Below are 15012 nucleotides of genomic sequence, written 5' to 3' on the forward strand. Positions count from 1 at the left end.
TTTCCATCGGCAGCTGCACAGGACGCCTGGGGCCACGGCGCATGTCCCTGCGGGAAAGGTGCCACGCAACGCGGCTGCTCCCACCCCAGTGCGGGGCTGCGCCCCAGCCAGAGCCGCCACACATCCGTAAAATGTTTAATTCAAGTAACTGCAAATAGGAAACCAGAAGGTTGTTAAACAGTGGACAAAAAAAACCAAACCCAAACCCCAACTTTCTCCCACCGGAGCCGCTCGGCACCAACCTCCGGTCCCGCTGCAGCTGTTGTGGGGGCGGCACGGCGGGGGGAGCACCCCGGCCCCCACCCCGCGCCCTGCCAGCCGCCATCCCTTGGAGCAGCAGAGAAACCTACACCTTCAAACAACAATTAAAAACAAAATTAAGCCCAAAAAAAAGGGGAAGAAAAAAAATCCCCCACGACCCCCAGTGACACCCGAGAAAGGAGCCAGCGGCACCCCGAAAAGGACACGCGGAGCCAGCGGCGCCCCGAAAAGGACACGCGGAGCCAGCGGCGCCCCAGCAGCCGGCACAGCGCGCCTGAGCGGAACTTAAATATCCAGAGGTAGTTGTGAATGAAAGGAGGAAAAAAAAGTACTAAAAAAAATAGATATATATATATATATATAGCAGAAGCCATGAGGAAAGGTCTGCCCTGCGCCGGCCCCCCGGGCGGCCGCTGAGCCCCGAGTCACTGCGGGAGCCGCTCTCCGTGCGGGGTGCGGGGCTGCAGCAGCCCAGGGCAAAGGTCTAACGTGTTTGGGGTCTCGCCTCGCTGACCCCTCTGCAGGGGCCCTGGGGCAAAGCTGGGGGCAGCAGCTCCTGCCTGGGGTGGGTGAGAGCTCTGCACCAAGGGGGCAGCAGAAGGGGGGGGTCCCGGCCCCAGCTCGCTGCCAGGACCCCCCTTTGCCAGTGGGGCTGCCCCACAACCCAGTGAGAGGGGGGAGCCGGGGCGGGTGTCCCGGGGGCTGCAGGGGCCGTTTCCAGTGCTGCCGTTGTCTGAGGGTGAGGAGGGAGCGGGGGGAGGAAGAAGCCGGGGGGGGTTTGCGCCCGTCCCCGGGGCCGCGGGCGATGAGGTAGCGCCGGTCGGGGTTCACTGCTCCTCCTCGGACGACTCCTGGGAAATGTTCACCTCCTCGTCCTGCTGCTGCCGGGCGAGGGAGCGCGGTTGGGGGGGCCCGGGCACAGACACCCCCCGGCTGAGGGCCGGCCGGGCGCCGCGCCGCACGCGGGGAAACTGAGGCAGCAGCGCCGCCGGGACGGGGGAGCGGCCCTTGCGCCGGCTTTACCCGCCACAGGTCAGGGCCCAGGTAAGAACCCCGGGGGGGGCAAGGGGGGGAGCCGCACGCCCAGCCCGTGTGACACCGCGGTCCCAGCGCCACCACGGTGTGCCCAGGTGCCACCAAGGGGGGTTGGTGGCAGGATGGGTGTCGGTGCCGGCACCGCGCTGGGTGAGTCAGGGCGGTGGGGGTGACTCAGCGCGGCCCCCGCTTCCTCCCTCCATCCAGAAAATGCTGCCAAAGCGGGACATGGAGTCCCCAGCGCGGCCGCGCCAGCGCTCGTGGTCACCGCGTCCCTTCGCGTGTCCCCCGCTCCTGCTCCGCTCCCCTCCAGCCCCGCACGGGGGGCCGCCCTGCGCCCAGGATGGAGGGGAGGGGAAAACCCACTCACCGATTTTTTGGGTCGGCCTCGAGGTTTCCTCCCCGGTGTGACTGTGGCTTTCTGAGAGGAAAAAGACATTTTGATCAGGCCGGGCTGTCCCCTCGGCCCCAGGCTGTCCCCTCGGCCCCAGGCTGTCCCCTCGGCCCCAGGATGCTGCCGGGGGGCGGGGGGCGTTCCCCTTCCTCCCACCCACGATGCCAAATTCGTCACCCCGGTGGCATCTCCCCGGCCCCCCCGCAGGTCCCAGCCCCGTGACTCAACGTGGGCACAGGATGTGAGTCGCCTGGTTTGCAAACAGGTTTGTCACGGGTGTCCCCACGCTGACACGCGGTCCCTGGCCGCCCCCACCTTCTCCAGGGACCAGCGCCAAGACCCGAATTGTCTGTAATTGGGCCCAAACTGGAGCTGCTGTCCCAGCCCGGCTGGAGCAGCCCCTGTCCCCAGCCACCTACCCTGACTTTCGGGGTGGCCTTGTTCTTACTGCCCTTCGGCCGTCCGCGGGGTCTCTTGGGGGTCGGGGCCTCGCTGGGCTCCTGCTGGAGGGAGAGCAGAGGGGGGGCTGCGGATGGGGGTCCCGGGGAGGGCGGGGGCAGCTCCGGGTGCGGCTGGGAGCCCCGTTCTCCCAGGCAGACCCCGCTGGGCAGATGCTCTTGCACGTGGTACTGGGAGCCCTGGTTGCACTGGGATTGGGGCGCCGGGCACAGTGTCCTTCAGCCAGGGGAGCATGGCCCGTGCTGCCCCGGGATGCCCCGCTGGGCTCGGCCGGACGGTCCCCGGGGGTGTCCCAGCCCGACCCGTCCCGCGGCCGCTGTCTGGCCGGGAACCAGGAAACCACCTTTTCTGCAGGAAAACCGTGTGCACACCCCCCCTGCCCGGCGGGGGGGCCAGGGCAGCTTTAGCACTGCAGGGCTCTGGCAGCATCTTATCCCTCTGAGCAGCTTTTGCTAATGGCGCTTTAATTAGCTTGTCTGCAAAGGCAGGTTCAGCTGCAGCGGGGAGGAGCCGGCGAGGCCCGAGTCCTGCCCTGGGGCTGGAGGAGCTGGGGGGCTGTGGACCCCCCAGGAGGGATTTGCTGCGGGGGAGCACCCGGGTGGTGCTGCCCAAAGGAGGTAACGGGGGCTGCACCGTGGGCACCCCCATCCCTGCCCGGGGTCGCTGCCATGGCGTGGGGGGGTTTCTCGCTGCCCTGTGGCCTGGGGGTGCCCGGCCCCCAGGGGCATCACTGTGCGACCCCCCAGGGCCACCCCACATACCTGCGGCTTCTTCCGCGGCCGCCCCCGGCCCCTCTTCTGCGACGTGTCCTTCTCCCCCTTGGAGGCCAGGGCCTGGCTGGATTTGGCGCCGGATTCGCTCATCGTCCTTCCCGCAGCCGTGAGGAAGAGTGAGAGGAGGAGGAAGGTCAGTCAGCGCTGGGTGCCCACGCCGGGGCCGCTCCCCGCCCTCCCCCGCGGGGTCTGCGGCTCCATCCCTCCTGGGGATGCTCCTGCATCCTCCCAGCGCCGCTGGGCAGCGGAACAAACCGGGTACCAGGCGGGGTCCCGCCCAAGCCCCACTGAATCAGCCCATGTGCCGGTGCTGGGCCAGCCCCCGGGGTCCCCAGCGGGCGTTTGGGGAGCGCAGCCCCGCCAGCCCTTCCCGCGGAGCCCAGCCCCTCGCCCCGAAACGAGGAGAGCAGCTCCAGATTTAATCTGGAGCCTTGTAAATCCCAGACACGCTGCCGGCACCGGCAAGTTGGAACAGGACGGGCGGTGGCACCGCGCTGGGGCCCCAGCGCCCAGCGCCGCTGCACCCCAACCCCGCTCCTGCCGCCCCGCTGGCTTCAGGGACAGCACCACCTGGCACTTGTCCTAGGGACACCAGATTGTCCCCTCCCCTCTGCGCGTCCTGAAGGGCTGGATGCGTTTCCTCGCTCATGGGGAAATCCCACCCGAGGAAAGGCTCCATCTCCCCCTCCACGCTTCCCCAGCGGCGCAGGGGAAATCCTGCTTCTCCGGAGCCGCGGGGCTGGTTCCACAGGCAGCTCCAGCCCTGAGCAGGACGATGGGCTCGGGCTGGCGCGAGCAGGGTCACGTCACAGCCCCAGCGCTCGCTGGTGACCCGAGCACGGTGCGGGGACACCTGATCTGGGCGGTGATGGGACATTTCCCAGCAGAAATAAAGTGTTGAGAGCAGCATCCCAGTCTCGCTGCCCCCAAGCGCGGGGCTGGGAGCTGCCTGGGAGCCTCGGCTGGAGAATCCTGGCGTTGCGGTGACGGGCGCTGCAGACCCACTGACCGCCTCTGCCTCCGGGGGTGCTCCCTGCACCCCGCCCTGGGTCTGACCCCCACCTCTGGGGCGCAGCAGCCCCCAGCCTGGCTTCTCCCGCCGGTGCAGGGTTGTGCGCCCGTCCGCATGCGAGGGACGGCACTCTGCCTGCAGGGCTCCTAACTCTACGTTTTGAGCAACTGTTTTCCATGTGGATGGTGCTGCAGCAGACAGGACAGCGCTGCCGGGAGAGGGGGCGCTGGGGCAGCCGGGCTGCTGAGCCCCAGGGGGGCAGCAGGAGGAGCCGCGCTCAGCCCTTCGGCAGCTCCCGCTCTCCTCTGGGGTGACTCACGAGTGCAGAACAACAACAACAAAAACCACCCTCAGATTCTTTTTTTTTCCGAGACAGAAAGCATGCTGTCATGTAAACACCCCGAAAACGTTACTCACAGCATCCCAGAGCTCTTCAGGGAGTCTCTTATCACAAAAAGTGTGGTTTGGGAGTGAAAAACGCCGGCTGGCTGGGACGGGTTTGTCTCAAGTCAATTTTTGTTGGAGGAAACGCAGCTCGAGCTGTGCCGTACCCCTCCCATGGCTGGAAACAGAGCGGCCCGGTGTGGCCCCCCCGCCCCGCTCTCCTTCACCCACTGGGGACGGGCACGGGCCCCACACGGCAGCCCTGGCCAGGGGTGCTGAGCGGACCCCCGGCCGTGGGGACACCGCTGGGTACAGCGCCCGAGCCACGGCCCGTGCTGCAAAGTTGTGGCTGCTGGGGGAACCACGTGCACATCCCACCTGTCCCTCTGTCCATCCCTCTGTCTGTCCCACCTGCCCGTCCCTCTGCCCGTCCCTCTGCCACTCCCAAGGGCTCCAGAGCTGGAACCAGCCTGGGGAACCGCGGGCTCCGTGCCCCGCTCTGGGAGAGGGAGATGAGGACGGGATGCGCAGGCGGGAGATGGGGGATGCTCCTCTCCCCCCCAGCACCTTCCCAAGCGCGGCCCAGGCTCGGTGTGATGCTCCCGGCTCGGTGGCACCTGCCTGGCCCGGGAACAAAGCCCAGCCCGTGGGACACGCTGGGGACACCGCGGGAAGCAGCTCCGGCCCCGCTCACGGGCACCAGAGCCGTTCGGGAGGGAGCAGCTGTGTTGCCATGGAGGAAAGGAAGCAGCTGAGAGAGAAACCTCTGCGCGCAGGGAGGAACCGGCTGGAGCCGGGGCAGGGGCTGGGGTGGAAGGGCCGCATCTGCCTCCCGATCGATGAGTATGGGGATGGGAAACTCCTCCCCCCTCCATCCGCACGGGTGATGAGCCACTGGAACCCCTCCCCAGCCCCGCCGGCCTCCCCTGCCCCGTGCCACGGGCCGGGCCGTTCTCAGCCGCCTCTCGCACCAGCCGCGGGTGGGTTGCACAAGAGGCAACCTGGGCCCCCGGCGGGATGCTCCGCGCCGCCCCTGCCTCCCCCCGCACGGCTTACACCTCTGCAGCAACAACCCCGTAAATCCCCCGCTCCTACCACCTACTCTCAGATTAAATAAACCAGCCCAGGAGAAGCAGGGAGACAGGCGGCGGCTCAGATCTGGGAAAAAGAACCACCCTTCACGCCCAGGAAATCTCGGCCGATCGCGGCTGGAGAGGGAGCGCGGCCGCTCCTCCCGCGGGGGGAGCGCTGCAGAAGTTGCAGAGCCTGTTCGGCGGGTGCAGGGCGGGCAGGGAGGTGCGCGGCTCCTCGTTAGGACGAGCCCTCCGTGGGGCTGCTTTGAAGCCCCCCCCAGGCCTCGTATTCAAGAAAGTCCACCCCCCGTTCCTTCCTGGGCATGCATAATAAAAGGAAGTGATAAAAGAAAGGAAGGAGGGAGGTGGGGGAGAAAGAAAAGCGGGAGGAAGGGCACCATCACACGCTTTGTGCAGCCCCTGTCCTGAGGGGAGCAATAAAACCCCGGGGGGAGCCCGCCCTGGGTGGCATCACCGCGGCCGGGGGGGCTGGGGGTGCGGGGCCGCGCGGCTGCGCGGCGGGAGCGGCTGCGGGGGGGCTGAGCCCCAGCAATGCAACTTTGCACCGACATGTGCTTCCCCATCCTTAAGCCGGGCCCGGCCTGGGCCCTCGCACCGGCCCACGCACCTTGCGCCGTGCGGCCCCCACGCGCGGTCCCGACCCCCGCGGGCCCCCCCGCCCCCCGCAAGCCCGAGCACCGCGGCTGCGGCCCCCCCGGGACGGTGTGAGGCGTTTGCATCACCCGAAACCGAGTAAGTGCAGGAAAAGTCCCGCCACGCCGGGAGCGACCGGCGCCGGAGCCCCCCGGCCCCCTCCCCACGGCCCGGGCAGCCCTGCCAGGTGCATCAGCCTATTAATAACAATAATTAATAACGAGACTGATCCAGAGAGACACCGCAGAGCCCGCCCGCCGCACGCACACGCGCGTCCTTGCAAACACGGAGCGAACGGGGGGCGACCGTGCCCAGCATGCGGGAGGGGGAGCACGGCCCCGGGTCCCCCCACTCCAGCACCCCCCGGCCCTCCCCGCACCCCCCGCAGCAGAAAGGAAAGAGGAAGGCCGGCACTCACAGTCAGCTTGATCTCGGAGCTGGGTGCTCGGGGTGCGTTTTTTGGGTGGTTTGGTTGGGTTTTGTTTGTTTGTTTTTTTTTCCCTGGCGTGTCTGTGTTGTGAAGCGAATTAACCCCCCCCCCTCCCGGCGGCGGCTGCTGCTCGCAAATGCGGATCTGAAAGGAGAAGGCAGAGAGAGGCTGCGACTCACACACGCATCCACAGCTCAGCCAGGCCCCCTCTTATTTATATAAATAATAAAGAGAGAGAGAGAAAAAATCGCTCCAGGAGGAAGGAAGCGGGGTCAAAATCATCTGCGGGGAGCGAGGAAAAAGGAAAAAAAGGAAAATGGGGGGAGAAAAAAAGGGGGGGGGGGAAGGAGCGAGCGCCCAGCCTTACTGGAGGGGATCCAGCTGCTAAAAATAGCAAAATCACACTCGAAATTAAATAAGGGCAAGCAGGCTAAGGGGAGCTCCCAGCCCTTGCGGAGCGGGGGGAGGAGCCGCGCGCATCACGGCGCGGGGGCGGCGCCGGGGCCGATAGGTCCGTTCAAAGGGCTGCGGCGGGCGGGCGGCGGCTGCGCCCCCCGAGCCCGGGATGCGGAGGGACCCCCGGGGCGGGATGGGGACGATGGGGACCCCCGCCCCGGGAGGCTGCGGGCGGGGACCCCCCCGTGTGCCCGACCCGACCTCCCCCGCGGGGGTTCCCTGTCCCCGCGGAGTGCGCACCGGCCGGGGCTGTGCGGGCCCAGCACACGTGGGCAAACGATGCTCTTTCCTTTTGCTGCCTCCCGGCCAGGTTAACCCCCAAAAACAGCCTCTGCTCCCCATCTGAGGCACCAGCAGCAGATGCTTCGTCCCTGGGCCGGGCAGGTTTTAATATTTTATTTTATTTTATTTTATTTATTTATTTTTCATTGTGGCTGCTGCAGAACTCGGCTGGCACGGGCACACATCCTGCACGGCCCCGTGCTCTCGTGTTCCGGGAGCTGGTGAGCGGCCCTGAGCCCCCCCCAGGGTCTAAGCAGACAATGGGCTTGGGCCTCGGTAAAAGGGCTTTATTCTGGACTCCTGCATTCCAGGTCAGCCTGGAATCGGAGCCGAGATCAGCTCTCCAGGTAGGTACCCCAAAAAACCAACCCCCTTGTGTCAGGGCTTTTCCGAGGCGTCTCAGGTGTTCAGTATCTCATAGTGGGATTTTTGATGGGATACAAGGAAATCCAGAGCTCAGCATCCTCTTGGTGACTGGACTGTGCCCAATTCCCCATAAGACCTGCAGAAACCCCAATTAAAAATTTAATGTAAACTCTAATTTAGGTGCTTTTGCCCATCCTGATGCTGAGGGTCAAAATCTGTGTTTAGGAGCTGAACTTCAGGCAAGTGTTTGTTAAAGAAAGCACCTTTAAAAATGCGAGGAGCAGCCCACGCCGAGCTGGGGCCGGTGTCGCACCCAGCGGCGCTGCCCCGTGTTACCCAGTCACCCCAGTGAGCTGCCCAAGTGGGAAACCGGCCGGGCAGGGATGTCCCCGCGGCCATGGCGGGAGGGGATGGGGACGGGCCTTTGTTTCCCCTCCCGGCTTTGTTTCCCAGCAGCCCCATTGACGAAGCCCCATGTGGCCAAACAGCCCCGGACCCACCCCAAAACAGCCCTTTTAGTTTGATTAAACAGCTCTTTCCTTCTCACCCACGAGTAGATGTAGCACTCACCAGTGTGGTATTTTCCTATAGCCCTCTTCTGGGGACAAATTCCTAAATCACCTAAGAAATTATAGGCTTAAAGCTGCTGCTTTTGAGAGCACAAGCCCTGGGTTTGCAGGACACATGGATGCATGTGGGGTGCACCCATGAATTATGGGGTATCTCTATTCTTTTTAGCCAATGTTTCAGGCCTGGGAGGAGATTTGGTGGGGAAAAGGGAGCCCGGTGCCTGGGAAAAGCTCTGCCTCTGCAAGATCCCCTGAAAAGAACATAATTGAAAGTATTCCCTGGTTCTTCAGCTCCGCAGGGCTCTGCAAAACTGCAGGTGGTGATGGTCTGTCCCCAAAATGCAGCCGTCTCCGGGTGGGGACACCGCGTCCCGCTCTGCCCCATGTCCCAGCCACCAAGCCCTGCCACGCTGCCTTTGGGATCTGAGTGCCTAATTCCTCCTGATTTCCCTGGAAAAGGGGAAACCGGACCCTCTAAGGCAGCTCTGGCAAACATCTCAGCCCAGGTTGTTGGGTAACTGGAAAGGCTACATGGCTAACTCAGAGTGTGGTGTGTTTGTCACCTCCAAAGCCCTCTTGAACAACAGTTCATTAATCTGGGGGTTCTGGGCCTTGCAGAGACGGGTGTCGTTCCCCTCGGACAGGGAAATGTGCAGCTCGGAGGCGGTGGGACCTGTACAAGGCCGGGTGAAGAGCTGTGTTACCCATGTTGGTGTCAGGTCTGATGCACCATGTCCCACTCAGATGCTTCTGCTCAGCGTTGCTGGGGTTTTGCTGTCCGGGGAGGTTTCACGCTGTGCCTGCAGCATCCCCTGCGCTGCCCTGGTCCCGGCTGCATCGCAGGCAGCGTTCGCTGAGGATCCTTCTTCTGTGCCAGCGGTTTTGCAAAATACAAAACCACAGGCAGGACCTGGCTCTCTGCAGCTCAGTCTCCTCAGTTCCAGCATCCTCGGGTTGGTGGAGGCAGCTTGGATTCCCACCTTTACACAAAAATTGGGGTTTACTTTTAATCTGCTGCCAGAGGGAGCTGGGCATGGAGAGGCTCAGTGCCCTGGGCTTGGTGCTACCTGGGTGTGTAATATATATAACCCCATATACAGAAATATATACAAAGGGCTCCCCAGAGTGCTGGGGCAGCCCACGCGGCGCAGGGCAAGCAGGACGAGCCGGTGCGGCTGGAACGCGGCCGCGGCTCAGGCAGCGACGCTCCTGCCATGCGCGGGCAGCCAGCCCCCGCGCGCCCCGACCTGCTGCCACCCGTGGGGACGTGTCCCTGCCTGTCACCCCGCTCAGCTGTGGCAGGGTCCGCTTCACCCGCTCAAGCCCAGTGTGTCCCCCGGCATGGCGAGGATGCAGGTTTGGGTGCTGCTGTTGGTGCGATGGGAAAGGGGAGTGCAGGGGTGCAGCGGGCTGCTTCAGCTTGGGCACCCCAAGATTGAGCAGCGCATTAGCCTCGGGGAGCTGCTTGGTGTCCCACGGGCGGGTGTCCGTGTCACCCCGGGGGCTGCTGGGCCCTGGCCGGGAGGGGGATGCTCTGGGGCTGCGGCGCACAATGGCCTTTTGTCTGCGGCGCTGCCCCAGGAACATCCCGCCATCCCAGTTTCCCAGTAACATGAAACCTCCTCGGGGCTGCCTGCCCAAGCACAAAGCCTGGGGCTGCTGGGGGTGGGGGCAGCTCCCGCCGTTCCCGGCTGCCCCCATGCTTTGGCACACATGCACCGAGCGTGTTGGGGCTCAGGGGGTGGGGGGGGCTGCCAGCCGAGCTGGTCCTGCATCGCATTGCTTGTGCTGGCGAGGGGGTGGCAGCCATCAGGGGACCACCAGGAACGGGGCCACGAGCCATCCCTGTGCCTGGGGGAGCCCCCCTGGCAGGATGTGACCAACCCAGGGCGAGAGCTCCAGCACCTTCCTCACCCCGGGGCTCCTCATCCTCAGCAGACCAAGGGCTCCCCGCCATTGCCCCCAGTCCTTCCTGGGGACACCCAGGGCACGTGCCTTCGGCTGAGAAAATACCTGCGGGCCCTGCCCAGAGCCCCTTTGCCCTTTGCAGCCCCAGCCCAGCCTGGGGGAACAAGGCCAGGGAGGAACCGCTGTAAATCATGAACGGAGGAGCGCAGCGGAAGAGAATGCGAAGGGTCATTAATTGAAGACTTGCTCTCTGCTCGCAGGGGAGTCTGACTGCCTTATTTTTTTTTAATCAAGGTATTTTATTGCAAGTGGTGCATCAAAACTAAGCAGGGCAGCAAAGAAGCTGGAGGAGGCTGGCAGCGGGGGGGCCGGGGCGATGTGGGAGGGGGGCCGTGCTGCCGGGGGCTCGCTGGGGCAGAGGATGAGCAGTGCAGCGGTGGGGACACGGCACGGCCCCCGTACAGGGGTGCGCGTGGATGCCGGCACCATGTGCTTGTCTGCCCGGGGTTGCGCGCTGCCGGTGACCCCGAGTTCACCGCGGCCAAAGGGACGCGCCGGGGGCTGCTCCTTGTCGGGGCTCCAAGGAAACACGTTTCCCAGCCACGTTCCTTGACACTTTCCCTTTTACTCAGCTCCGGGATCGAGGGACTTCCCTCCATCCTGGTGACTCAGGTGGTGGTCACGCGTGACTCAGCCGCTGGCAGCGTCCCCCCCCGGAGGCACACGGGTGACCGCAGGGGAGGGGGCGATGCCGGAGGTGACGGGGCCAGGCTGGTTGCTGTGTGAAGGAAGGAGCCGGGTGCCGGAGCAGTCTTGGTCTCGGCTGCGGACACTGTGACTCGTGTCCCCCTCCGTGGGCTGGGCTGGTTAATTAATAGGCTCTGATGGAGATGGGTGGTGCGGGGGAGTGGGTGCAGCACCTTGTGGGTCAATAAATGACACGAGCGGCAGCAGGGCTGGGTGGAACGGGGTGTCCTGAGGTGTGACCAGCAGGTTTTCCTGGGGGAACACGCTCCCACCCTGCGGAAACGGGTTCTGAGCGCTCGAAATCTGTTTTCTGGTGCAAGGAAAAACCTTTGTGCCCGCCGAGCTGGTGGCCCCCGCGCCAGCGGGCAGGATGCGGCCTCGGCCCCCGGCGGTGTCACCGCGGTCCCTGCTGCCACCTAACGGGGACCGGGCTCCCGGCAGCGGGGGGGGAACTGCGCTGTCGTGGGTGCGGTGACCCCGGGGCTGCGCCCCCTCAGCCGGAGCAAAGGGAGCAGCGCCTTGGAGCAGGGGGTGGGGGACGCGTCCTCCTGCGGGGGGGAAACTGAGGCACACAAGGGCTGATTGCACTGTGGCTGGAGAGGGACCCGGGTGTCCCGGTGCTCACCCCAGCCCACGCGTGGGTGCCGCGGGCTCTGTCCCGCCGGGCGGGGCCCCCGGCTCGGAGCTGGGGCTGCGGGGGCAACGGATGGAGCCCAGCTGGGAGCCCCGGGTGTGAGCTGGGGCTGTGCCCGCAGCTGGGCTCGTCCTCAAAGGCAGAGCGGGCAGGAGCCGGCCCTGGCTCATCCCGACCCGGCCCCGCAGGGCACCCCCTGCATCCCCACGGTGAGTCCCAGCGTCGCCCTGCAGGGAGCGGGATGGAGCTGGGCTGGGGTGCTGGGGGCACAGTAGGACGGCCAGGGCTGAGGTCCCTGCTTCTCCCAGCAGGCAGCCTGCCCACGGCAGTGCCCTCAGCAGTGCCCACAGCAGTGCCCACAGCAGTGTCCTCAGCAGTGCCCACAGCAGTGTCCTCAGCAGTGCCCACAGGGCCTTGCCTGGTGCCCTGGGGAGGGGATGGACGGGGGATGCTGGTGACCCCGGCTGCAGGGCTGAGCTGCTCACTTTGCCCTGCAAGGACTGCAGGAGCAGCACGTTTGTCCCTAGCAGGGGTCACCCAGGCACGTGGCACATCTCCCAACCCTGCAACGTGGCTCACCCATTCCTGAGAGGGACGTGACATCCAGCCCGGCCAGAGGATTAGGGCTGGCTATAACGGGCCCGGTGGTCACCGGTCGTTCCCGGCTCCGGTTACGCGGCGCCTGGCCCGAGCGCTGCCCAGCAGCGGCAGGGAGTCACCTTTCAAATGGCACAGATGCACTGGTGGGGAGTTATGGAGCATAGAAAGGGGTGAGGGGGTGTCCATAAGGCTGGAAGTCACTGTGGGGCTGGGCATCCCACCCCTCTATACCCCAAACCCACCTTGGGGTGCAGCAGGCTGCGGTTACCCCCACAGCCCCTGCCTGGGAGGGGGGTCTCGCATGATGCTGCTGCCTTTGTGGCTTCGTGGTGGGGGGCAGGAGGTGCCTGTGCTCCGGTCCCGCTCCATCCACCACGAGAGCAGCTCGGTGGGAGTTTGCAAGGCTGTCACCCACCTTCCCAGCCAGCTCCGGGCCCGATTAATTGCTCGCTTAGCAACTGCTAATCTGCATGGGGGTGCTGAGCCAAACGAGGCTCACGCGTGTCTCCCCTGGGAGTGGAGCGTCACGACGGCACGGGCTGGGGGGCGGCTCGGCGTGACTCGGGCCCGGGGGAGGACAGCGGTGATCGCATTCCCAATGAGAGGCCCCAGGGTCCCTGCGCGGGGGGGGGGGCACCCCTGAACCAGCTCACCCCCGGGCCAGCACCCACACGTCACCCTTAACTCAAAGGACGCAGTGAATGGGTCCCTGCTCCGCAGCATCCTTGGGGAGAGCGCTTGGGGGTGCATCAGCTGGGGTGGGATTTCTCCCTGGAGATTTAGGGAAGGCTCCTGGGGGGTGTTGGTGCTCTGATTCGTGCGGGTGATGAGAGCTGAGTGCTGACACTGCAGGACCCTCTGAACGTGGGGCAGGAAGGGCTCTGTCCCCGCCGCAGCCGTGCGTATGTGGGGCGTTAGGCCAGGGCATTGCCCCCAAATCCTGCCGCCCCCGCGAAGGGAGCGCGGCGCGGCTGGGCTGCAGGGGGCGCGGCGGCCGCGGGAGGGCGCTGCTGCCCCGCGCTGGGCGCGGGCGCCGCCGGGCGCGGCTCTGGGCTTCGCTTCCCTGGGGGAACCGCTTCTCCTGGCAATCAAAGCCTCTTCGGCTGATGCAGCCGTCCCTAAATCTCCGGGTGTAGCACTGACGAGCACCCTGCAAGTGCTGCGGCTTCACCTGCTGCTGCTTCAGCAAAGCCATGGCCAGGGCTGGTGCTGAGCAGAGGAGAAAAGCGCTGCTGGGGGGCTGCTCTGCGCCCCCCGCCAGGCTGAGCACCGAAGCCAGCGGGAGGTGATGCCACTCTGCCATGAGTGGGGACCCGGGCTGGGGACGCAGGACCTGAAATGGCCCGAAATGCTGCTCAGCTGTGAGCTCCTTCATGCCTCTTCCAAAAGCCACTTTCCTGCACGGGACACACAGTGATACCGGCCAGGGGGCCCTTCCCAGCGCGGCCCCTCTTGTTGCAGCACCGGATCGATGCGGGACATAATTACTCTTGCAAAGGCAAATCCGTGCCGGCCTTGGCTGTTTGGTCCTGCTCCAAGGAAGACAGTGTTTCCTTGCAAAGTATGAGGCCATGAATATTTTATATCTGAGGAAGATATTTCTTTTCAGGAGGTTGTTGCATGAATTATGGAAAAGTTGGGAGGAGAAGATGGGTGTTATTTCAACAGGGTCAGCTCTGTGGCGCAGGCCGCCCTGGCGCTGTGGGGCTTTGCTTGCCCAGGGTCCCTTTCACTGTCCCTGCTCCCAGGCGATGACGGGAGCGCAGAATGGTTGCAAAGCGTGGGGTGAAGCATCACACCATCCTGGCAACGTGTGCCGGATTAGTACGTTTCCATCACAAAACTGGGTTTCTTATTTATTTGAGCAAAACTCCCCATTACCGGAGCCTCCGGTGCTGGCTCACGGGGTCGGAGCTGGCAGATGTTCCTTGGCCGAGGTCTGAGCCCGGGTGGGTGCACTGAGCGGTGCCGGTCTCTGCTGGGACGGGGGTGATGTGGGTGCTGGGGGGAGCAATGTGGGTGCCGGGGGGTGATGATGTGGGTGCCGGGGGGTGATGATGTGGGTGCCGGGGGGCGATGTGGGTGCCGGGGGGCGATGATGTGGGTGCCGGGGGGTGATGATGTGGGTGCCGGGGGGCGATGTGGGTGCCAGGGGGTGATGATGTGGGTGCCGGGGGGGCGATGTGGGTGCCGGGGGGTGATGATGTGGGTGCCGGGGTGGCCCCGAGCCCGGGCCGGCTCTGCTGCCGTTAGGTGGGGGTGTTGCCGAGGAGAAGAGTGCTGGTGCTGCCTGAGCAGGGCCGGGCATGAATCCTTTGTCCTCCCCAAACGCGGGGCAGGGAGGTACCCAGGGAATTCGGGGCAGCCCCGGCAGGGCCAAGGGGCGCCCAGGGGCTGCCAGGAGCGGGCAGGGCCGAGTGGCCTCCGGCGAGGAGGAGGAGGAGGAAGAGGAGGAGGCGGCATCGCTTACAGCCCGCAGCCCATCAGCCCTCTTCACTGCTAATTCCTCCACACAAGCCCGGATGGGCTTCCCCCCCATTTCTTTAAAAATGCAACTCTCTCCATAGAAATCTGGTTAGTCATGAAGCGTATAATGAGTTTTATATATATTTAAAATGGCCTGACATTCGGCATCCCATTATCCTCAGTCCTCGAAAGAAACATGGACTCAATGTGTGGATGTTGATCCAATAAGAGCACAGTCAGGATCATTTTTGCTCTCTGAAATATCCATATCAATTACCCATATTCATGTGCTGTTTGTGTGTAGGAGTCTCATTCTTGTGGAAAGAAATCCAAGGCTGGGTTGTGATTTTTCCTTGGGCCTGTTATTTCGGTACAATTTTGGGGCCAGCTTGGTTGGTTTTATTTTGCAATTCGTTTATTCCTTCTTCCTTCAGTGCACTCCATGTCCAGCTCTGGCTGCCCAGCGCAGGAGAGCTCCGTGCGAGCAGCTCGTGCGATCCCTGCTGGCA

The 15012-nt window shown here is 64.6% G+C and overlaps 1 protein-coding gene across 8 annotated transcripts; it reads right to left on the reverse strand.

Moving 5' to 3' along the window:
* Window positions 1-121: 121 nt before the first annotated feature.
* HMGA1 (high mobility group AT-hook 1) lies at window positions 122-6931 on the reverse strand. 8 transcript variants are annotated; one of them, XM_082069272.1, is made up of 6 exons: window positions 6843-6931; window positions 6464-6619; window positions 2911-3016; window positions 2110-2190; window positions 1667-1717; window positions 122-1142 (listed from the first exon to the last, which is right to left on the reverse strand). In XM_082069272.1, the coding sequence occupies exons 3-6, from the start codon at window positions 3010-3012 to the stop codon at window positions 1089-1091; spliced, it is 288 nt and encodes a 95-aa protein (XP_081925398.1). In that variant the 5' UTR covers window positions 3013-3016; window positions 6464-6619; window positions 6843-6931; the 3' UTR covers window positions 122-1088. The 8 variants fall into 8 exon arrangements, with proteins under 8 accessions (XP_081925398.1, XP_081925402.1, XP_081925401.1 ...); XM_082069276.1 differs by having other exon boundaries at window positions 122-352; window positions 2110-2193; XM_082069275.1 differs by having other exon boundaries at window positions 122-1112; window positions 2110-2193.
* Window positions 6932-15012: the final 8081 nt, after the last annotated feature.

The sequence above is a fragment of the Streptopelia decaocto genome (assembly GCF_964273445.1).
Source record: "Streptopelia decaocto genome assembly, chromosome: 19".
Classification (NCBI taxonomy): Eukaryota; Metazoa; Chordata; class Aves; order Columbiformes; family Columbidae; genus Streptopelia; species Streptopelia decaocto.